General features: G+C 42.7%; 1 protein-coding gene across 1 annotated transcript in view; it reads left to right on the top strand.

Moving 5' to 3' along the window:
* Positions 1-24,403, top strand: part of HERC2 (HECT and RLD domain containing E3 ubiquitin protein ligase 2) — a 242,029-nt gene that overhangs the window by 110,091 nt on the left and 107,535 nt on the right. Inside the window, exons 34-47 of the mRNA XM_068968361.1 lie at positions 57-248; positions 9,064-9,251; positions 10,364-10,556; positions 11,835-12,017; positions 14,025-14,206; positions 14,948-15,095; positions 15,177-15,373; positions 15,611-15,841; positions 16,697-16,835; positions 17,625-17,768; positions 19,762-19,904; positions 22,962-23,229; positions 23,376-23,512; positions 23,973-24,071. Coding sequence (XP_068824462.1) covers positions 57-248; positions 9,064-9,251; positions 10,364-10,556; positions 11,835-12,017; positions 14,025-14,206; positions 14,948-15,095; positions 15,177-15,373; positions 15,611-15,841; positions 16,697-16,835; positions 17,625-17,768; positions 19,762-19,904; positions 22,962-23,229; positions 23,376-23,512; positions 23,973-24,071 — 2,444 coding nt within the window. The remainder of the gene's footprint in view (positions 1-56; positions 249-9,063; positions 9,252-10,363; positions 10,557-11,834; positions 12,018-14,024; positions 14,207-14,947; positions 15,096-15,176; positions 15,374-15,610; positions 15,842-16,696; positions 16,836-17,624; positions 17,769-19,761; positions 19,905-22,961; positions 23,230-23,375; positions 23,513-23,972; positions 24,072-24,403) is intronic.

Here is a 24,403-nt window from a genome sequence, read left to right as displayed (position 1 = left end):
TTGTATGTTCTTGGATCAATGCACAAGAAACTTATTTGAGTGCCAATGCCTTTTAGGTATCCAGCCTGTCCCCTTGCAAACCATTACAAATGAGAACCCATCAGGACCAAGCCTGGGGACGACCCCACAAGCTCGCTTTCTCCTGGTAATGCTCAGTATGCTCACCCTGCAGCACGGTGCCCACAATCTGAGCCTTCTGCTGAATTCTGGCACACTTGCTCTTACACAGACAGCACTTCGTCTCATTGGTGGGTTGGCATTGCCCTAAGTCACCTGTGAAAATTCAATGGTTTGTCTTGATCTTTCTTTCTATAAAATTTTTTTTTTTGGTGGATAAGTACACATAACATAAAATTTACCATTCTAAGTAATTTTATAATTCATTGTCAGTAATCACATCCACAATGTTGTGCAAGCATTAATGCTGTTGTCCATAACTGTTTATCACCTGAAATGCAAACACATGTCCATTTACCAGTGACTCCTGACTTCCCACTCCCCTAATTATTGGCAGTAGCAAATTTGCTTTCTATCTTTGTGGACTTACTTGTTTGGATATTTCATACAAATGAAATCATACAAACAAATTTCAGCCCTTTGTATCTGGCTTATTTAGCATGCATTAATATCAGTGCTTCATTTCTTTTTATGGCTAATAAATATTATATGAATATACTGTGTTTTATTCATCCTTTGATGGATATTGGCTTATATCTACCTTTTGGCCATGCTAAATAGTATTGCTAGGAAATATGTGTACAGGCTTTTCTTTGCAAACTTGTTACCAGTCCTTTTGTTATATACATAGGAGTAGAATTGCAGGGTTATATGGTATTCCTATGTTCAGCTTGCTGAGAAATTGCCAAACTATTCCACAGGACTATATCATTTTACATTTTCACCCGCAGTGGGCCAGGAGTTGCAGCTTCTCCATGTCCTTGCCAACGCAAGTTATTTTCTGATTTTTTTTTTTAATTTAGGCTACTCAAGTTGGTGTGAAGTGATAATTTCATTATGATTTATTTTATGCTTCTCTAATATTGAGTCTCCTTTCATGGATCTCAGCCTTGTGGTGAAGGGTCTTGCATAACTCAGTGATGGGATGAGCCATGCTGTGCAGGGCCACCCAGAATGCCACAGTGAAGAGTACTGACAGAATGTGGTCCACTGGAGGAGGGAATAGGGAACCACTGCAGTGTTCTTGCCTGGAGAACCCCATGGACAGTATGAAAAGGCAAAAAGATAACACAGCAGAAGATGAGCTCCCCAGGTTGGAAGGTATCCAGTATGCTCCTGGGGAAGAGAGGAAAGCAGTTACTAATAGCTCCAGAAAGAATGAAGCATCTAGGGAGAAGTGAAAACAATGCTCAAGTGTGGAGTGTCTGGTGGTGAAAGTGAAGTCGATGCTGTAAAGAACAGTATTGCATAGGAACCTGGAATGTTAGGTCCTTGAATCACGGTAAGTTGGACGTGGTGAAGCAGGGGATGGCAAGAATGAACATTGACATCTTAGCAATCAGTGAGCGAAAATGGATGGGAATGGGTGAATTTATCAGGTGACCATTATGTCTACTATTGTGGCCAAGAATCCCTTAAAAGAAATGAAGTGGCCTTCATAGAAGGCTATGAAAGAGCCTGAAATGCAGTGTTCGGGCACAGTCTCAAAAACGACAGAATGATCTTGATTCATTTCCAAGGCAAACCTTTAAGCATCATAATAATAATTCAAGTCTATGCCCCAACCACTGATGCTGAAGAAGCTGAAGTTGACCAGTTTTGTGAAGACCTGTGGTGTTGGAGAAGACTCTTGAGAGTCCCTTGGACTGCAAGGAGATCCAACCAGTCCATTCTGAAGGAGATCAGTCCTAGGTGTTCTTTGGAAGGACTGCTGTGGAAGCTGAAACTCCTTGGCCACCTGATGTGAAGAGTTGACTCATTGGAAAAGACCCTAATGCTGGGAGGGATTGGGGGCAGGAGGAGAAGGGGACGACAGAGGATGAGATGGCTGGATGGCATCACGGACTCGATGGACGTGAGTCTGAGTGAACTCTGGGAGTTGGTGATGGACAGGGAGGCCTGGCTTGCTGTGATTCATGGGGTCGCAAAGAGTCGGACACGACTGAGCGACTGAACTGAACTGATGACGCATTCTTGAACTAATGCCAAAAAGTGATGTCCATAGGGGATTGGAACACAAAAACGGGAAGTGAAGATATACTCAGAATAACAGGCAAATATGGCCTTGGAGTTTTGTCAAGAGAACATGCTGGTCATAATAAACACCCTTTTCCCAACAACCTAAGAGACAACTTCACACATGGACATCATCAGATGGTCAATACTGAAATCAGATTGATTATGTTTTTTGTAGCCAAAGATGGAGAAGCTCTATACCGTCAGTAAAAACAAGACTCAAAGCTGACTGTGGCTCAGATCATGAGTTCTGTGAAGCAAAATTCAGGCTTAAATTGAAGAAAGTAGGGAAAACCACTAGGCCATTCAGTTATGACCTAAATCAAATCCCTTAGTGACTGTATGGTGGTGGTGACAAGTAGATTCGAGGGATTAGATCTGGTAGACAGAGTGCCTGAAGAACTATGAACAGAGGTACATAACATTGTACAGGAGGCAGTGACCAAAACCATCCCAAAGAAAAAACTGCAGAAGGCAAAGTGGTTGTCTGAGGAGGCTTTACAAATAGCTGTGAAAAGAAGTGAAAGGCAAGGGAGAAAGGGAAAGATACATCCAACTGAATGCAGAGTTCCACAGACTAGCAAGGCTTTATTAAATAAACAGTGCAGAGCAATGGAGGAAAGCAACAGAATGGGAAAAGACATATCTCTTCCAGAAAGTTGGAGATATATATCAAAGGAACATTTCATACAAGGATGTACGGTATGATAAAGGACAGAAAGGACACGGACTTAACAGAAGCAGAAGAAGAGATTGGAAAGAAGAGGTGGCATGAATACACAGAGGTATACAATGAAGGTATTAGTGACTGGGATGACCAGGATGGTGTTTTCACTCACCTGGAGCAGTACATCCTAGAGTGTGAAGTCAAGTGGGCTTTAGGAAGCATTACTATGAACAAAACAAGAGGAGGTGATGGAAATCCAGCTGAGCTGTTTAAATTCCTAAAAGATGATGATGTCAAAGTGCTGTAGTCAGTGTGTCAGCAAATTTAGAAAACTCAATGGCCACAGGACTGGAAAAGGTCAGTTTTTACTCCAATCCCAAAGAAGAAGCAATGCCAACAAATATTCAAACTACTGTACTGTTGCACTCATTTTGCATATTGGTCAGAAAGAAAGAAACAAAGTGCAGTTGCTCAGTCGTGTGCGACTCTTTGAAACTCCACGGATTGAGTGTAGCCTACCAGGCTTCAGTGGGTTGCCATTTCCTTCCCCAGGAGATCTTCCCGACTCAGGGATTGAACTTGTGTCTCCTGCATTGTAGGCACACGCTTTACTATCTGAGCCACCAGGGAAGTCCATTACCAGGACTTCAACCAAGAACTTCCATATGTACAAGCTGGGTTTCAAGAGGCAGAGGAAGCAGAGATCAGATTGCCAACATTCGTTGGATCATGGTGAGAGCAAGGGAGTTCCAGAAAACAATTCTGCTTCATTGCTAAAATCTCTGACTGTGGACAAATTCTTAAAAGATATGGGAATACCAAACCACCTTACCTTTCTCCTGAGAAATCTGTAAGTGTGTCAAGAAGAAAAAGTTAGAAGTGGACATGGAACAATGGATTGGTTCAAAATTGATAGAAGAGTATGACAAGGCTGTATATGCTGTCATTCTGCTTATTTAACTTTCTTGTAGAGTACATCATGTGAAATACTGAGTTGGAGGAATCAAAAGATTGCTGGGAGAAATATCAATAATCTCAGATACGCAGATGATGCTGCTCTAATGGCAGGAAGTGAAGAGGAACTAAAGAGCCTCTTGATGAGGGTGAAAGAGCAGAGGGAAAAAGCTGGCTTGAAACTCAACATTTAAAAAAAAAAAAAAGGTCATGGCATCTGGTCCTATCACTTCATGGCAAATAGAAGGGGAAAAAGTAGAAGCAGTGATCAATTTTATTGGGCTCAAAAATCACTGTGAATGGTGACTGTAGCCATTAAATTAGAAGATTCTTTCTCCTTGGAAGGAAAGCTATGAGAAAACTGGAGAGCATATTTTAAAGCAGAAATGTCACTTTGCCAACAAACTTCCTGTAATAATGTACAGATGTGAGAGTTGGACCATAATGAAGGCTGAGTGCCAAAGAATTGTTGCTTTCAAATTCTGTGGTGCTGAAGAAGACTCAGGAGAGTCTCTTGGACTGCAAGGAGATCAAACCAGTAAATCCTAAAGGAAATGAACCCTGAATATTCATTTGAAGGACTGATACTGAAACTCCCATACTTTGGCCACCTGATGCAACCAGCCAACTCATTGGAAAAGACCCTGATGCAGGGAAAGATTGACGGCAAAAGGAGATAGGGCGGTAGAGGATGAGATGGTTAGATAGCATCACTGACTCAGTGGACATTAATTTGAACAAACTCTGGGAGATAGTGGAGGATAGAGGAGCCTGGCATGCTACGGTCCGTGGGGTTACAAACAGGCAGACATAACTTAGACTGGTAAAGTCTAAGTTATTTGTTGCTGTTTGTGGCCAAACAACAATAATAGTGAATGACATTAGTCTCTGTACCCATGCTTCTTGGCCATTTGTATATCTAGAAGATAATGTCTATTCAGGTCCTTTCCTCATTTAAAAATTCAGTTGTGTGTGTTGAGTAGTAGAGGTCCTTTGAAATTCTGTATACTAGACTGTTAACAATGATATGATTGGAGGACATTTTTTTTTCATTCTGGATTTTGTTTTCCTTTGGTTTACAGAAATTATAAAATGTCTAATTTATCTATTAGTATTCTTATTATTCTTCTGTTGCTTGTGCTTTTGATGTTATGTCTAAGAAATCATTGCCAAATCTAAGATCATGAGGATTACCCATTACATTTTCTTCATTAAGTCTTGTATTTAGTTTTATGATCCACTTTAAGATGATTTTTTTAATATAATGTGAGATGAGGGTTCACTTTACTAATTTTTTGGTTATCCAGTCTTTTCAATATCATTTTTTGGAAAGACTATTCTCAAATTTTTAGTACCCCTGTCAAAAATCATTTTGACTGTAGCTATTTAAGTTTATTTCTAGAATCTCAGTTTTGTTTGTGTTGTCCTATGTGTGTCATTACGCTAATCCCACATTGTTTTGAACGCTCTGATAAAAGCTTTGTGGTAAGTTTTAAAATTGACAGGTATGTCTTTCAACTTTTTCTTTCTCATGATTATTTTAGTTATTTCTAGTCCCTTGCATTTCCATATGACTTCCAGGTCTGGCTTTTCCCTGTTTGCTAAAAGGCCATTGAAATTTTCAAGGATTGTATTGAATCTGTAGGTACTTTTGGAGAGTACTTCCCTCTTAACAATATTAAGTCTTTTATTCCATGAATATGAGATTATTTTATATTTGTTTAGGTCTTCGTTCATTTCTTTGAGCAATATATTTTATAGATTTTTGTTGTTATCAGGGTAATGCTGGCCTCATTGAGTAAGTTAGCGAGTAGTTCTCTCTTGTTCTGTCTTTGAAAGAGTTAGAATTGGTGTTGGTTCTTCTTTAGTGTTTGGTAGACTTTACCAGTAAAAAGAGATGTATGTGATGTAAGAGATGGATGTGATGCCATCCAGCCATCGCATATTGTTCACTGTTGATTCTGTTGTTCTGTTTATCTCTGTTCTGATGTTTGTTATTTCCTTTCTGCTACCTTTAGGTTTACTTAGGTCTTATTTTTCTAGTTCCTCCAGGTATAGTTAAGTTGTTCAGTTGTTTTGAGATCTTAAGTATGCGTTCATAGATTTAAATTTCCTTCTTAGTAAGCCGAATGGTCCTGGTTTTGTAGTTGTTGTTGAGAGGTCTTATTTGCCTTTGGCTGTGCTGGTCTCCGTTGCTGCTTGGTCCTTTCTCTAGTTCTGGGTAGCAAGGGCTCCTCTCCAGTTGCCGTGTGGGGGCTTCTAGTTGCAGAGCACAGGCCCTAGGCATGTGGTCTTCAGTAGTGGCGGCACATGGGCTCAACAGCAGCAGCCCCTAGTCACAGAAGTTGTGGCGCACAGGCTTGATTGTTCTGAGGCATGTGGAATCTTTCCTGGTCAGGAGTTGAACCCATGTCTCCTGAGTCGGCAGGCAGATTCTGTTCCACTGACCAACCAGGGAAGCCTCTCAGTCTGTTGAGAGGTTTTTGATTAGTGATTCAATGTCTTTACTTGTTTTAGGTCTGTTCACATATTCTACTCGAGTCAGGTCAGGTAATTCTGTGTTTCTAGGAATCTATCCATTTCCTCTAGGTTAGATAATTTATTAGTGTTCAGTTCGTAGTGCTCTCATAATTCTTTTTATTTCTGTAGGATTAGTAGCAATCTTCCCACTTTTCGTTTCTGGTTTTATTTATTTGTATCTTCATTTTTCTTGGTTAATGTGCTTAAAGTTTGTCAGTTTTGTTGACATTTTTCAAAAAAAGTCTGGTTTTGTTGATTCTGTTGTTCTATTTATTTCTGTTCTAATGTCTGTTATTTCCCTTCTGCTACCTTTAGGCTTACTTAATTCTTATTTTTTAGTTCCTCCAGGTATAGTTAAGTTGTTTAGTTGTTTTGAGATCTTAAGTATGCATTTATAGATTTGAATTTCCTCCTTAGTATTGTTTAAGCTTTGCTACATTGTGTTTTTGTTTTCATTTGTTTCAAAGTATTACTTTTTGTTGTGGTTTTTCTTTCTTTGTCCTGTTAAGTTTTCACATACTTATGACATTCCTAGCTTTTGTTATAATTTCTAGTTTCATTCCACTGTGATCAGAGAATATAATTTATATGATTTTAGTTTATTTCAGTTTATCATTCTGTGACCTTAAATACTACCTCTCCTGGAGGGTGTTCCCTGTGAACACTTGAGAAGAGTATGTTTTCTGCTGGTTTTGTATAGAATGTCCCTTCATGTCTGGTAAATCTGATTCATTTATAATGTTGTTCTTTGCTGAAATTTTTAGATACTGCAGGGCCAGTGTTCTAAATCCAAATGAAAGAGCAAAGCTGTCCTAAGCAGTTCGATTTTGCTAGTCTTTGTGCCCACAGGACCCATTCAGAAATATGCACCAGACTCTGAGTCAGCATCTGATATCCGTGGACCTCATTAGCCACTAAAAATTGCTTTTAAAAATCTTAAAAATATATCACCATCTAAAGTTGCCTCTATTTTCTTGTTGTCTCCCCTTTTTTTCCAGAGACTCCAATAGGTAAAAGTCAGAGCACAAGCTATTAATTTTGGGGGCTTCCTCTGTTAACAGTACTGACTGTGAAAAGCCAGGGAGCTGTGTCCAATGAATACATATCTATCTTTGTTGCTTTCTCTAATCAAGGTGATTCTCTTTCATATGAGAAATCATTAGCATACAATATTTTATATTAATTTTTCTGTATATATCCACATATGATAGCCACAAAATACAAATCACTTAAAAAAAGATTCTCTTTTTTCCTTATTGCAAAATGTATTCAAACCCTTAGCAGCAAATTCAGTGTTTACAGTGTTAACATTATAGCTGCCTGGGGAGGTACCAGCTAGATGGAACCCCCGCCCCTTTTTGGGCCTCACAGAGGCACTCCCAGGTTGAGAAAAAGACTATTTTCCTTCCAGTTTATTTACAGCTTTACTCCTGAGCTGGGAATTGAACAATTTTTTTTTTCCTCCTCTTGGAGGAGAGCAGAACACAAACTTTAAATTTTTCACCCAACCAAGCCCATCTTTGGGAATGTTTGGGGCCCTTTTCTGTCCTGGAGAGAGAACAAAAACCCCAGGGTTACCAGGGGTGTGCATAGGCCAGGGTGCTGGCTCCTGGGGTTACATTTCCTGTTTCGAATACATTGGTAAATTTTACTTCTCACAGATTACAGCTCAGCTTCTATTTTAAACTGTGAGTGGTTCCATGGCCGCCAGGGACTAAATTTTCATTATGTTCTACTCCTTCATTTTCTCTTGTACCAGGCAATGGTTTTGCAATATTTGGGTGAGTCCACATTGTTCTAGAAAATCCTGTTGCTGCCACCCCTGTGTCAGGGTTCCCAAGACCACCTCCAGTTTTAATAATATGCTCGCAGGCCTCACAAGATTCCAGATATAGTCATACTTTGGGCTAAAGTTTGTTACAGTGAAAGAGTAGGAAGCAGAATCAGCCATGGCACATAGGTAAAGTGTGAAAGAGACCGGACGCAAATCCTCTCCTGGTGGAAACACACAGAGTGCAGTTAGTTCCCCTAGCAAAGAGTTGTGACCACACATGTGAAGTGTTGTCTTTACATGCAAAGTATGGAGACTTGGTGCCCTGGGCTTTCATGGGGCAGGTCATGTAGGCATTTCTGCCTGGCACTTGAGTAAGCTTCAGACCCCCCAGAAAGAAGCAGATTTTAGCAGAGACCATGTTGTTTGTGCAGTATAGGCACAGGAATGGCTTCTTGGCAGTTAAGGACTGGTGGGAGCCTTCACGAAATCCAGGTTCCCGAAGGCCAGCTGAGGGCCAACCCTGTAAACAGGCTTTTCTGGGGACAGCAATATCAGGCCTTCTTTATCAGCTCTTTTCTTCACATTACCATAATTAAAGATTGTTAATTTCTCACAGTGTTAAACATTTAGATGGTTATCATTTGTTTTCCTGTTCTAATAAAAATATGAGTAATGAGTGTCTCTGTAATCATTTTTGCTTTTTGGAGTGGATCATAATTCCTGGAAATAGAGTAAATATCTTTTCTGAGAGTTTCTGAAATCCTCTACATATTTCTAATACATATTTATATATTTTGTCCTCTCCTTACCTTTTAAAAGTCTTAGTTCTCATCATTAAATTTTTGATGGTATTTGTTGTATTGGTAAAAACTACACTATAGATTATTTAAAATTATCATCTTCATTAATACTTAACTGCTTATTGGTTCATCTGCTTTTTCTGATGCTCTGATAGGCCCTAGTTGTGATAATGTTGAAGAAGACATGAATGCTTCTGCCCGAGGAGCTTCTGCTACAGTTTTGGAAGAGACACGGAAGGAAACAGCCCCGGTACAGCTGCCAGTTTCAGGGCCAGAGTTGGCCGCCATGATGAAGATTGGAACCAGGGTCATGAGAGGCGTGGACTGGAAATGGGGTGATCAGGTCCTTAGAGATTTGAGTTAAATGCATTAGCCACACATTAGTCACCCTCTGCGCATCCTGACCTGCATGCGATGAGTGGGTGGAGACTGGAATAAATACCTACACTCTACAGACAGGTGTGGTTGACAGGCGATGTAGTTACTGATTCGTGGGTGGGCAGATAGAATCTCAGAACCAGTAGAGAAGGGCAGCAGCCTGCTCCAGTGCCCTTGAACAGGACCATATCTTGGAGGAGTAGCTGCTTGTTTTGGGACACTCCAGGCCTAGGCTTGACTTGAGGCTCAGCCTGGAGCAAGAGTGAGGGTAAGCAGGAAAGAGTAAACCGCATCTGAATAGTCATGTTGTGAAAGCTCTGACCCTGCCTCTCTGAGCTGATAGCCAGGTGCCAGTTAGGTATCCTGACCCAGCAGCTACAGGCCCCTGCTTGGGCAGCATCCATCTTTCTGCTTCTCCCCTCAGCACCTTGCTCCCATGTGTCTGTCGGGTCTCCCTGAGTAGAGGTTGGGACTGGGCTCTACACCATTACTGGAGCGACTAGCTAGGCCAGTGTGTACCCTCCTGTGATGTGGAACATTCTTGTCATGTCTAGGTTTTCTCAGCTTCACTCTTAAGCACGTACCTCCTGAGAATCATCTCAGAAATCAGTGTGTCCAGGACAAATAGCAGCAGCCTGAAAACAGCTTCTACTCGTGGAAATTAGAAGTAAAGTTTCAGTCTTAAGATTTGAGGGAAAATTGAAGAGTGAAAGGGAGTGAGGAGATTCTGGTGCTTGTTTGAGGTTCGCAACCTTGTGAAGCCCCATGAGGGATGGCGGGGCGGGGCGGGGGGGGGGGCGGGGGCAGTGAGCAGGGTGGCAGAACCAGGCTGGAAAGTCTGGTGTCTGCATTGGCTTATAGAGGTTGCTAAGTGAGGTGGTTCTTTACCCACTTACCTCTTTTGTTAGGAGTGTGGGCAGGTTAGTCCTGGTGTTCATTACAGTGATGAAGTGAGCTCTGAGGATAGGTGGGTTTGGAGCCCTCTGCTGACTTAAAGTCTGTGCAGCCACCCTTATAGGCAGTGTTCCAGAGAGAGGCCTACACCCTCTTAACCAGTCTTTGTTTTGGCTTCCTCAGGATGGACCTCCTCCTGGCCTTGGCCGTGTGATTGGTGAACTTGGAGAGGATGGGTGGATCAGGGTCCAGTGGGACACAGGCAGCACCAACTCTTACAGGATGGGGAAGGAGGGGAAGTATGACTTGAAGTTGGCGGAGCTCCCAGTCTCTACACAGCCTTCGGCAGAGGACTCAGACACAGAGGATGACTCTGGTGGGTGTTTGGGGGCCCTGGCAAGCTGTGTGCATGTGCTTTCTCTCGGGAGTGAGAGTGGCACTCCGTAGGTGAAGCTTTCCATGAAGGTCTGGTTGAAACAGGCCCAGGGGCAGGATAGTTCCTGTCCCTCTTGGAGATAGTGTTGTGGGGGCAGGTAAAGGAGCATCGAGCCTGCTGTGTCCTCTTCTCAGGTGGATTTTCTGGGCATCCCTGAGCCAGTGCCTTATGTAGTGGACATTGCCTCACCATGCCCGGAAGCATGTGTTTTTCCTTCTTTCACCTTCTCTCAGAATGTGTCACACAGTGTGGAGTTAGTCAGTACTTTACTACCATCAGTAAAATGAAGATGAGAATTTGGTGACCTCAGAAAGTTAAACCCTATGTATTAAGAGGCAGAATTGGAGGAGGAGGGCTTCGTGACATTTTTCAGACATGTCTGAAAGACCTTGGGATACCAGTCTTGGTGAGACTGTCCAGGAGGCTGGCACTGATTTGGGGGCTCTGGTGTCTGCTGTATGCATGGCATGACAGGCTCCCAAGGTCACTTTCATGGTTAGGAGAGAAAACCCGAGAGACTCAGTTCACTAGAGAAAGGGTGGTGTGGAAGGCTGGCTAGGCGTTCTGTGCCCATGGTGTGTGCAGGCCACTCCATGCATATCAGATAGAAACCGATAATGCCTGTCTGGGGCACATTAGGAGTAGCACACGGGAAGCTGTGTGGCCCCACCTAGGTAGTCGATGCTGATTTGTTATCACTGCATCTGACGGTGTCCAGGCCAGTTGTCCCTACTCCTGCCTCTCTGCCAGGGGGTTTCAGTTGTGAAGTTGGAGCCTGAGCAGGGCTGGCCAAGTGACAGAAAGATGGTCCGGTTTCACATGTATTCCTTATCAAAGATCCAGTGATCCGTACATGTGAGCTCCCTTCCGTGGAAGCACCCACCTAATACTTGTCCAGGGCACAGTCACCTTAGCAGCAGCCAGCTTCTGACATTGAAATTGTTTTTCTAAGGAATGAATCCTTGGAATTGTTCTAGTGTTTCTGAGCAGGATGAGATTGCTTTAAAAAATTAAACTGTAATGGAAAAGTCTTATTCCCTCCAATTAGGGTGAGTGTTCAGTGCATCCTGAATTCCATCTTTAATGTAAAGAACTGCTTCCCTTTCTACAGTAAGAGAAGAAATATGTGATATTAAATCCCTTAGGTTACATGCAGAGACATTTTCCAGTTTATTTTTTTTTGGAAGTGTAGTTCCTTATTTTTATTCTTTTTTTCAGAAGCTGAACAAATTGAAAGGAATATTCACCCCACTGCAATGATGCTTACCAGCACTGTTAATTTACTGCAAACTCTTTGTCTTTCTGCTGGAGTACATGCTGAAGTTATGCAGAGTGAAGCCACAAAGACTCTCTGTGGGCTGCTGCGAATGTTGGTGGAGAGTGGAACAACAGACAAGACATGTATGCAGTGGGGAGTTGTGGGCCAAAGAGTCAGAACTGGGCTGTCAGTTTGGGTGTGTGTGTATGTGGGTGATTGTGGGTGTGTGTTTGTCAGTGTGGTAAGGCTGCTGTGATGAATCACCACAGACATGGCTATTCTGTGGAATTACCATGGAGCTGCTTTCTCCATTATCAGCACCACCCTCCATAGTGGTACATTTGCCACAGTTGATGAGCCTGCACTGATTTATCATTAGTGCCCACAGCTGGTAATTCACAGTAGAGCTCACTCTGGGTGTTGCACACTCTGCAGGTGTACATGGCACCACAGGCACAACCTGCCACATCACAGTACCACAGCCTGGGCCGTCTCAATTTCAGAAATTTACTTCTTCACAGTTCTGAAGGCTAGAAGTTCAAGGTCAAAGAATGAGCAGATCTAGTTCTTTTTTATGAGTCTGAGGGCAGAATCTGTTCCAGGGCCCTCCGTAACATCTGATGGTTTGCTGGCAATCTTTTGGCATTCCTTGGCTTCCCTCATCTTCCCTTTGGCATCCCTCATCTTCACATGGCATTCTCCCTGTATGTGTCTGTCTCCAGATTTCTCCTCTTTATAAGGATGTCAGTTACACTGGATTAAGGACGCACCCTAATCTAGTTTAGCTTCATCTAAACTTAGTGCATCTGTTTCCAAACAAGATCGCATTCTGAGGTACTAAGGATTAGGACTCCAACATGTGAATTGTGGCAGAACATAATTCAACTCTTAACAGAGGCTTAAAACAAGAACTTCACATTCTCAGAATTCTAGATAGCAGAAGTCCAAAATCAAGGCATGCTCCTTCTGACACTCTTGGGGAAGACCCTGAATTTTAGCTTTTGTACCTCCAGGCTTCAAACATGTGGTGTATGGTCATATCGTTCCAGTTTCTGCCTCATCTTTAATTGAATGCCTCCCCTCTTCTTTTCTCCCTCTTATTATAAATACCTTCGTTCGATTTTGGGTTCACCCTAATCCAGTATAATGTCATCTCAATCTTTATCTTAATTATATCTGTGAAGAATTTATTTCCACATCTGACTCTGGGTGAACATGAATTTTGAGGGTACAATTCAGTCTATCAAAGTGTTTGAGTATGTGAATATGAGTATGTATAAGTGTGGGAGAAGTTGAGGAAGTGATTGGAGCAAGTGTGTGTGTATGTGTGCAGGTGTGAGTGTGTATGCATGTGTGAGTTTGAGTGAGATTGAGTGTCATGTGTGTAGTTGGGTATGTGGAGAGTTTGACTATGAGAGTGGCGTCTGATGTGGGGTGCCAGGGCCTGTAAACATGTGTAGTTAAGTGTGACTGAGTGAGTGGTGTGAGTGTGTGTCTGAAGAGCGGTGTCCCTAGTGAGCTGGGAGTTGGACTATGGAAACCGGGGAAGGGGATCTAGTCTGGCGTATGAGCAGGTCACGTGGCATACCCCCACCTCAGAGTCTCTGCCAGCCAGGATAGTGGAAGCCCCAGGTGTCCATGAGTGCAGATCCTGGAGGAGCAGTCAGTCTCATGAAAGTGCAGATCCTGGAGGAGCAGCAGTCTCATGAAAACCTCTTACTCTTTTTCTAGGAATACAGCCTTCTTAAAACTTGGGCTGAGAATTTATGATGCAGATTAAATATAAACAAGCTCATGGGAGATACTTAAAACATGTGAAATTTACAAACTGTGGTATTTGCCCTCCCACAGATAATTACTATTTGAATTATAGATTGTTTTCCTACTGCTTAGAGACAGTACGTAGATGAAATTCCTTAATGAGTTTGAATTACTCCACGTACCTTAGAGATTTTAAAATGTAAAGTGTTCCTTAAGCTAACTTGCAAGTATTCTCCTGTTCTTCTCACTTAGCATCAGTGACATTGTAGTATATTTGTAAAGGAGCTGGTTATTGAAAATGTGTGACTTCGGTAAGTTGAAAGTAAAGGTGGTTCTGAGTGCTTGTTTTTAGAACGTGGGTGCCAAGCTGGTCTGTCTTGCTCTGCCAGCCTCCCCCAGCAGGCTGGTGTGCCGGGAGCAGCACCGGAGCTGGTGCACCCTGGGCTTTGTGCGCAGCATCGCCCTCACGCCGCACATGTGCGCGGCCCTCAGCTCCCCGCCCTGGATCTCGCTGCTCATGAAGGTCGTGGAGGGACACTCGCCTTTCACCGCTGCCTCCCTACAGCGGCAGGTAACTAACTGTGCTGCCACACTGATCCATGCTCACTGTGAGTTTTGGGATTGGGAGCCCCATCAGTGTTGGCATCAGGCTGGCCATCGTAATTAGGTTCCTGAGTGCATAAAAGAACTAACACAGGGTGGATTTTCTAGATAGCAGTGCATACTAAGTCTCTTCAGTTGTTTCAACACTTTGTGACCCTTGGAACTGTAGCCTGCCAGGCTCCTCTGTCCATAGAGATTCTCCAGGCAAGAATACTGGACTGGTCGCCACTTCCTCCTCTGGGGGGTCTTCCCGACCCAGAGATTGAACCTGCGTCTCTTACGTCTCCTGCATTAGCAGGCGGGTTCTTTACCACTAGGGCCACCCGGAGGCTCTGAGACAAGAGGCTAAAGATAATGATTATTTTAAATTGATGAAGTTGTTAAGCCTTAGATGACGCTTTTCTATGACCAGCTGCTCTCATCTTCACCATAGTTGTGGTATACTTGTCTTGAGAAGAATTAAACTAAAGAAATTAATTTTTAACTAAAGAATAATTAAATGAGTATCTGCATGCATAATGTAGCTTATTTTTTAACCTGATAATTCATATTATTAATCAACTTTGAGGTAATTATGTGGCTGTAAAATAATATTAGAATTTTCACATGATTAATTGCATTACAGGAACAAAAATTAAAATCTTTAACCTCATAATTTTTCAGATAATGGCTTTCTTTAATACTTGCTGTTTTAAATCACCTTTATCAGATCTTAGCTGTACATTTGCTGCAAGCAGTACTGCCATCATGGGACAAGACAGAGCGGGCCAGGGACATGGAGTGCCTTGTGGAAAAACTCTTTGGTTTCCTGGGCAGCTTGCTCACCACCTGCTCTTCAGATGTCCCATTCCTCAGAGGTGGGCAGCTCTCCTCCTTCCTGATGTCCTGGGTGAGCAAGCAGGGCATCATGTAGCCCTTCCTTTGTGTGTGTTCTACAGAATCCACTCTGAGGAGGCGGAGGGCCCGCCCGCAGGCTTCCCTGACTGCTACGCACAGCAGCACACTGGCGGAGGAGGTGGTAGCGCTGCTCCGCACCCTGCACTCCCTGGGCCAGTGGAACGGGCTCATCAACAAGTACATCAACTCACAGCTCCACTCGGTTACTCGCAGCTGTGCAGGAAAGCTGGCTGAAGGGGTGGGTGCTGCATGCACTTTGCACATCTGGTAGTGTTTCTCTGTAGAATGTTGATCTAACTTTCAGATTGTCTTTTTAAATGCCATGTATTTTGTTCATGGATATATTTAAAAATATTTTTTACTGGAAAAATTATTGAGGAAACCAATATAAAAAGTAAATTTGGCTTAATTTTAAATGTGTAAGAAATAGGTAGCCCTCTGGGCTCTCCTCAAGTTTGCTGTCTGTCTGCACTAGGCTCTGTTAGATGACTACTTTCCTGACTGTGAGAACCCTGAGGTGGGGAGCCTCATGGCAGTCCTGGCTGTCATTGGAGGCATTGACGGCCGGTTGCGACTAGGGGGACAAGTCATGCATGATGACTTTGGAGAAGGCACTGTGACTCGCATCACTCCGAAGGGCAAAATCACCGTGCAGTTCTGTGACTTGCGAACCTGTCGTGTTTGCCCACTGAATCAGCTGAAGCCAGTAAGTGAACTTGTGTTCGGGTTGCTAGGTAGTAAGGTGAAGGGCTTTTATATTAGAACCAGAAGGAGCTTGATTCTTACGGTTTGGGTCTGCCTTCTAGGTAGCTATCCAACTTGAGGAAGACTGCCTTTCTTTCTCTATTTACATTCCCTTCCTGTGGTTAATCAGGTCTCACAGGGCTGTATAGATTAGCAGTTCATGTGTGTTATTTTAGCTTTAAAAGACATGAAAGGGCATTAGTTATTTAGAAGGTCTTGTGTAAGAATATCAGTTATATTTATTTTAGAATGTGAATTTATGAAATTTATTTTTTATCAAACAACTCAACTTTCAAAAAACCTAAAAATGATTCCTTTAAAATGGTCTTTTTTCATGTAGAAAATGCTTAATTACTGTGTTGAGTGACATGACTATATTTAGCACTGTCATCTTAAATCTGTGAACTGGGGGTCCGTTGGAAAAGTGAGTGAATTATGTTACTTTGTGTAACCTAAGTTCAAGTGAAAGTGAAAAGTGCACTTACTGTATGTTTCAATAAAATACTGTTTTTGATGATTATAGAAATATATGCATGTCATAGAAAATTTGAAATGTATAGAAAATACTTGAGAATAACTACCACCATCATGTAATTATTGTTAAAAAGTTGACAAGAAAAAATTAATTTAGGTTATATTTACTATACATGTAAGTCTTTATCTTACCTTCAGGGTCATCTTTCAAAATTATTTTCAGATGTAAAAACAGTTTTGAATACATGTGTTATTTTAGAGTTAAGATTATGCTGACTTTTCAGAACATTTGTTTGTTCTTCTCACTGGACACATTTTGAAGGTTTCTATGCTCTTTCTTTAGCTTCCCGCCGTGGCGTTCAGTGTCACTAACCTGCCCTTCACAGAGCCCATGCTCTCAGTGTGGGCTCAGTTGGTGAACCTCGCTGGAAGCAAATTGGAAAAGCACAAAATAAAGAAATCACCTAAACAGGGTTTTGCAGGTCAGTACATGTGCTTCATGATGAAACAGCTATAGTCTTAACTAGTGTTTGAGCAATGTTTGTTCTTTTGTCAGAGTAAGTTCTTTCATTCCTGAAGCCTTTGTGTTCAGATGGATTGGCCATTGGTTGAGCGATGATGGGAGCTGTTCCTCAGTCAACTCAGGGACATTAGTGCAGTTGTTGGATTAGATAAAATTCTAGAGCTATCAGGGAAGCCCCAAGATTCTAGAGAGTGCCATGATTTTGATGAGTTACAGAACTGTATGTTGTAAGTCTCTGACAAAATTGTCTCATAGATGTCTGGGCAAGACAAGAAGGTATTTTATTTGTGATGTAGGTATCGGTTTGAAATTTTAGCAGTTTAGGAAATATTTGATTATACTAGCGATAGTTATGGAAAAGGAAATGGCAGCTATTCCAATGTTCTTGCTTGAATAACCCCATGGCGAAAGGAACCTGGCGGGCTACAGTCCGGGGTTGCAAAGAGTTGGACACAACAGAGTGGCTGAGCATGCATGCAATAATAGCTAACTTGATTCTAGCTATGTTAAGCCATCTAATCATCACCCCTACCCAAGGTAATGCATGGGGAGCAAGAAAGGGAGAAGACCTGGGGGAGGCAGAGCGTGCTTCCCCACAGCACTGGGAAAGGCAAGTCTTTGGTTACAGACAGACTTTGGCATGATCCGCTGAGTCCCTCAGGGCAGGGCCTCCTCAGGGCTGAGCAGCAGCTGAGGTGGTGCACCCAAGCAGCATGTGCCTTCCTGCTCAGTCCTTTCTTCCCCATAGGACAAGTGGACTTGGACCTGCTGAGGCGCCAGCAGTTGAAACTATATATTCTGAAGGCGGGGCGCGCTCTGCTTTCCCACCAGGACCAGCTCAGGCAGATCTTGTCTCAGCCAGCTGTTCAGGAGGCTGCAGCTGCTCATACAGGTATCTTCTTAAGGAGTTCTTTTGGATCTGTAAGAAAGGCAGATACTCCAACAGAAAACAGGCAAGGGACACGAAAGGGAAAATACAGATAGCTTCTACATGTACAAGGAAGAGGTGCAGTCGGGCCAGTATCTGATGAAAAGTGATAGACAAACCTGAGGGGATTTGGTGGGGAGGGAGGGAAACAGTGTTCTCTTGCCCCGGTATATAAGGTGTGGTCTGAGGACCAGTAGCATTGATGACACATACGAGGAACGTGTAGAAATGTGGACTCTCAGGCTGCACCGCAGAGCTAAAAAAATCAGGATCTGCGTCTTTTATTAAGGCGGTAGAGTGGTTCATATGTGCATAGAGTGGCACCACCCTAACACTTTGCTATGCTAGTGGGAATTTAAGTTGGTACAACCATCTAACAGGTATTTGAGTAAATGTTAGACTTTAAAAAACATACATTTGTATATTCACTGATTAATAAGTTGTCTTATGGGAATTTATCACATGAAAAGGTGTCATGGTGCTGACATCTTTTTACATCTCATCTGTAAACACATGACACATGTTTCCAGATGCTCATTGTAGCTTTTTTGGTTTGTGTTGACACCTGAATGCCCATTATTAGGTGGTGTACCCATATGGTGGAATACCATGCACCATTCACAAATGATACATATATAGGTTTAATACCATGGAAATAGCAAAATGATAAAAAGATATTGCTGTATACATCTGTTTGTAGATTAGCATTCATCTGCTTACCAGAATAGTGATAGTAGAGTTTCATCTGACTTTATTTTCTTTGTACTTTTCTGTATTACCTCAGTTTTCTAGAGTGAGCTCATTTCATTTTGAATAGGGAAAAAAAAGCTATGAAGTATGTTTTTATTATCTCCTGTTGAAAGACATTGTGGTAAATATTATGGAAAACAAGATCGTCTTTGTTTATGATTTACTGTCTGGAGTCAGGGTGGGGAGAGAAAATGAGAGTAGATGGCACTGTCCAAGGTATGGGCCTATGTGCTATAAGACGTGTGAGCACAGTTTCACAGGCAGGCTGGGGGTGCTGGAGCTGAGGGCTGGGGAGAGCAAGCAGCCTTTGAGGTGTGTGGCAGCCCTGGCTGCAGGAGTAAGGACTTTCCATCCTGGGAGAGGAGACAGTAGGAGCAGAGGCGTAAGCGGTGAATATTTGGGTACTGACCTTTGCAAGGAGCGCAGGATTTATTGATGAATATGGGGCTAAAGCTGGGGAGGTCAGCTGAATCATGTGATAGAGTGCAGTGGCTACCAGGGTGAAATGTCAGGCTGACTGGGAATATGTGGCAGGGCCTCACACGATAAGGAGGTTATTCAGGATGACACATATGCTAGTGAGTTGTAGGAGCATTTGAAACTGGGAGCTCATGGAGTTGGGGAAATCGTGTCAAGTGATGAAGTGTCTTCCAAGGGAAGGCATGAAAAAATGGAAAGAAAGTACCAGTAGAGACTGTGATGCTATAGTCTTTTTGGATGATGACCTCTTGGAAAATCAGTGAAAAGTCAAAGGTGGCTAATGTTTCAAGCTCAAGTTATAGGGAAGACAGGGAGGAGTGCTGTTGTCAAAATTAGAAAGTCCAGTGGAATATGTGGTGTTTTTCCTTGACTTAAGAGTTATGTTTCCTCAACTTAACAAATTTAATTACAGCATGCTGAGTATGAATTAAATCTAATGAAAGTGCAGATTCATTGTGTATTACACATTAGGGACCTTGAAGATAATCCACAACTGTAGAGGATCAGGAAACCAGAGCCCAGGAAATTGGATTGACTGCTCTGTGGTTATCCCACTGAGGAACTATGGCAGCACCGAAGGCCAGAAAGTAGGGAGTGAAAAAGCGTTGAAAATTTTGTCTAATGCTTGATTAGGTAGAAATCATATCTGGTTTAACATGATTAGTGCACTGTCTTTGTGTATGTGGTTGAAAATACAGTGTCACCCATGTTTTGTTTTTGAATTCAGATGATGGAGCAGCTGTGTCCCCTGACCTTGTGGACATGTCTCCTGAAGGGCCGCAGCCCCCCATGATCCTCTTGCAGCAATTATTGGCCTCGGCCACCCAGCCGTCTCCTGTGAAGGCCATATTTGACAAACAAGAGCTTGAGGTATAGTCACTAGACCTAGTAGTTTTAATCTGCTGCATTAACCTATAAACAGCTTTATTTTATGTGTGTGCCAGAAGTGTATTCTCTTAAGGATATGGTTTGAATTTTAAATGAATGCCAAAATAATTCTAATGACTAGGTAGATTTTAACCATTTTTTCTGTCCCAGAGCACTGCAATACTAGTCAGAAAATGAATGAGTTAAAAGTTTAATCTTATTTTGAGTTTCTGTGAATTGTTTGTAAAAATTAACTAGATTCATCATGAGTTAATGCTTAAGTATTCATGGAGGGATCTTTTTCCAGGATTATTGAGAGAGCCCTGTTAGACCTAGGAGTACTGTATGGTGGTGCTTGCTCATTTGTTGCACTAACTTCAAAGACTTTGTTGAACATGCTCAGGCTCTCAGCCAACACCCTGTTTTGGAGCATGTGCCCTGCACTGCACGCATTGTGGGCTGCAGGGAGATGGCCTGTGGGCGTGTTCCCGTAGAAGAGACCTGATTAGGACTGAGTATGATGGAAACTCCATGGCCCACCACATGGAAGACTAGATATTTTAAAAAATCTTTCTTGCTGTGTACTATGTTAAACATTCTGAAAAAAAAAAAATCAAAGACAGGAGTAAAATCTTGAGCAGACAATTTGGCAGGTGGAAAATACCCTAGTAGAAATCCTCAGAGACTAAGACCCTGTGGGGAGCCAGGATCCAGAGTGAGTTGGGAAGCCAGTTGGGTGTAAAGGGATTCTTCAGGAAATACTGGGCATAGGGGGAGGAGGGTGCCAGGTGTTCTCAGACCAAGTCTGAATGCCAGCTACTCCTTAGGTCTGAAAACCTGAGATGGGAGATTGGGTGAAAGTTGCTGCAAGGCTATGTTGCCAGTCATTTGTCAGATAAAAACAGAATGTGGAGGAATGAGGAGCCAATCAATGAAAAGGGTGTTGAGCAGATGCAGCCCAGAGCCATGCTGGGAGGTGCCCAGAGTTGAGGGAAAAATAAGACTTGGAGGAAACAAGTAGACCTAGAGTTGTCCTTTATGAATAAGGAAGGGCTCTTGTACCAGAGAGAGAGCTATGATTATTTTGTCTCGTTTGATTCTTTTTTTTTTTTTAAGATTTATTTATTTATTCATTATTTGGCTGTGGTGGGTCATTTCTACACCTGGGCTTTCTCTGCTTTTGGTTCGTGGGCTTCTCATTGCAATGACTCTTCTTGTTGGGGAGCACAGGCTGTAGGTGCGAGGGGGCTTCCGTAGTTGTGCCTTGCAGGCGCTCGTGCCCTGGCTCAGCAGTTGTGGCCCATGGACTTAGTTGCCCCATGGCATGTGGGATCTTCCCGGACCAGGGATCCAGTTGGTGTCCCACATTGCAAGGTGGATGCTTAACCACTGCACCACCAGGGAGGCCCCTCTCCCTTGATCCTGATGGAAATTCAGGTGACATTGTATTGTTTTATATGAAATGTCTTTTATTTTCTTTTGTAGATGGTTTAGTACCTGGTAGTTTTCTTCAGTCTTAAGGAGGTTGGTTCTGGACTTTTTGGTGATGATTTATCGTTTTCCCCTTAGGGCTGGTTCCTAGTCTCTTAATTCTGTGAGATTTAGAACCTCTTCCAGTGGAAACCTTTGTGTCTTGACCAAAATGCTGAAACTTCGTTGGACTGGGATGGCATACCATCTTCTTAGCACTGGGTCTTCAGCAGTTTCTTTTGGCTGGGCCCCTCATTCTCGCATATGCTCAGTTTTACAGTCAGCCCAGGATTTGAGGTTGCATATTTTGTGGTTCTCCCTCACCTGTCCTTGCTCTAGCAGGCCGCTGTCCAGTGACACTGCCCCTGTTAGTGGCTTGCCTGTGGGCTTCCCTTGTGCTCAAGGTTGCCCCGTTCCTGTTTTCTCCAGGGTCTTCAAACAGTTTTTAAGAATATTTTGACCAAAATTCACAATTATTAGCAAATCTGGAAGACCCAGCAGTGGCCACGGGACTGAAAAAGGTCAGTCCTCATCCTGATTCCCAAGAAGGGTAGTACTAAAAAATGTTCTAACCATCAGAAAATTGCATTCATCTCCCAAGCTAGTAAGGTCATACTTGAAATCTTGCCTGCTAGGCTTTAGCATTATGCGAACCAAGAACTTGCAGATATCTAAGCTGGGTTTAGTAAAGGCTGAGGAATCAGAGAGCAAATTGCCAGAATATGCTGGATCATAGAGAAAGCAAGGGAATTCCAGAAAAACAGACACCTCTGTTTCATCAACTGCTCTAAAACCTTTGAGTGTGTGGATCATAACAAACTGTGGAAAGCTCTTAAGGAGATGGGAATACCAGACCATCTTGCTTGTCTCCTGAGAAACCTGCATGAGAGTCAAGAAGCAACAGTTAGAACCCTGTATGGAACAACTGATTGGTTTAGGATTGAGAAAGGAGTCCGACAGGGGTGTCTTTTGTCACTCTGTTTATTTAACCATTATGCTGAGCACATCCCAAGAGAAATGCCAGACTGGATGAGTTACAAGCTGGAATCGAGATAGACGGGAGAAACGTCAACAACCTCAGATAGGCAGTTTCCTCTAATGGTGGAAAGTGGAGAGGAACTAAAGAACTTCTTGATAAGTGTAAAGGAGGAGGAGAAACTTAAAATTCAATATTAAAAGAAACTAAGATCATGGCATCCGGCCCCATTACTTGATGGCAAATACTGACTTGTCTTTGGGAGGGGCGAGGGTCTGTTTCTCCTACCCCATCAAGCCTCTCACCTGTGTTCACTTCGGCTCGTTGCTCACTCATAGCTCAGTGCTTCTGTGAAGTTTCCTTAGTGGACATTGCTCATTTGCTAATTTATCAGGCAGACTGTGTGTACTGAAGCAGAAGTTATTGGGCCATTGAATCTTTCCTCTGCATTAAACTGTGAAAGTTGTCTTTTTTAAAAAATACACATTTAAAAATACACATGTAAGCCTAGGTTTCTATATTTCTGCACTGTAGTTTGTTGTAGTAGTCTGTACTTTCCATTTCTCTAGACTTCTTTGTCTCCTGATTTACAAACTCTGCTTTCATTTGCCCAGGCTGCTGCCTTGGCTGTGTGTCAGTGTCTGGCTGTGGAGTCTACCCACCCATTGAGCCCTGTGTTTGAAGACTGCAGCTCCAGTGAGGCCACGACCCCTGTCCCTGTGCAGCATATTCGCCCAGTCAGAGCAAAGAAGCACAAGCAGTCTCCTGGTCCTGTTCTGCCTGTTGTAGTTCAGCTCATGGAAATGGGATTTCCTAGAAGGAACATAGAGTTTGCGCTCAAGTCACTTACTGGTGCCTCTGGGAATGCTGCTGGCTTGCCAGGTTCTGTATTTTCCTTATGGTTGTTTGGCTTAATGTGCCTACCCTTCTGTTCGTAGGCTTCCCTTGAAATACTAATGTCAGAGGCCCCTTGGGCACACAGTTGCTGTGGTCCTCATTGTGGTTGTGCTGTGTGTGCTTGCTCCTAGGCGTGGAAGCCTTGGTTGGGTGGCTGCTGGACCATGCTGATGTGCAGGTCACGGATCTCTCGGATGCAGACACAGGGTCTGAGGAATGTTCAGACGAGGAGGTGGTGGAGGATGTGGATGACACGGCCTACGCTATGGTCAGTGCTTCCCTTGTGCCCATCTGTTCTGAGTTCTGGATTCCTCTGCACTACTCCATAGGGCCTCTCTGTGGTTCTGCCAGGCATGTGGCAAAGCTACTGAGTGCTCCCTGGGTTTTCTGTGCCTTAATTACTTTTAGCTTTAACATCTGTTGATGTTGGGTCGCCATTAGAGAAGATCTTAAAAAAATTATTATTTATATGACATATTTACTTCTGATTTGAGTAAGTTGTTTTATGGGATTGATTTGGAATTGCCTCAGAAATTTTCTGTACTTTCAGCTTTTGAGATTTATTCTGCTTACAGTGCTGTTGCTATTAGTCTTTTTTTAAGTGAAGAATTTTACAGTGAAAACATAGAATATTATTACTTTTTAATATTATGGATTTCACTTACTACTTTCTTTTTAAGTAAGTTTATCTGGTTCACCATTAAAAAAAAAGTCTTTATCTTTTGTAGTCCACTGGTGCTGTTGTAACAGAGAGCCAGACTTACAAAAAGCGAGCTGATTTCTTAAGTAATGATGATTATGCTGTGTATGTGAGAGAGAATATTCAGGTGAGTAAATGGTATTGGGCTGGAACCTTGATTGCTTAGGTTTTCATTCAGCAAATGTTTGAGCATCTCAGAAAGTCACAGAGGGAGGGCCCAGCACGTACTAGGGGAGGGACTGTGACTGGAGCAGAGGACAGAGGAGCAGATGTGCAGAAGGTGGTTTGTCCCCAGTGACGTGGCACACACACCCATGCTTCCTGATGTAACCCTACTCTGGACACTTTTATCATCTGTTTTTGCTTTTGATTTTTTAAAAAAAATTACTCTTCTTGCCATCTAATTGTAAATTTTAGCTATGCTTTTTGTGTAGTCCTTTTCAACCTTAAATTCTTTTT

This window comes from Capricornis sumatraensis, chromosome 3 (genome assembly GCF_032405125.1).
Source record: "Capricornis sumatraensis isolate serow.1 chromosome 3, serow.2, whole genome shotgun sequence".
NCBI classification, from domain to species: domain Eukaryota; kingdom Metazoa; phylum Chordata; class Mammalia; order Artiodactyla; family Bovidae; genus Capricornis; species Capricornis sumatraensis.
Note: the sequence above shows the minus strand (reverse complement) of the source record. Positions and strands in the feature narration are given on the sequence as shown.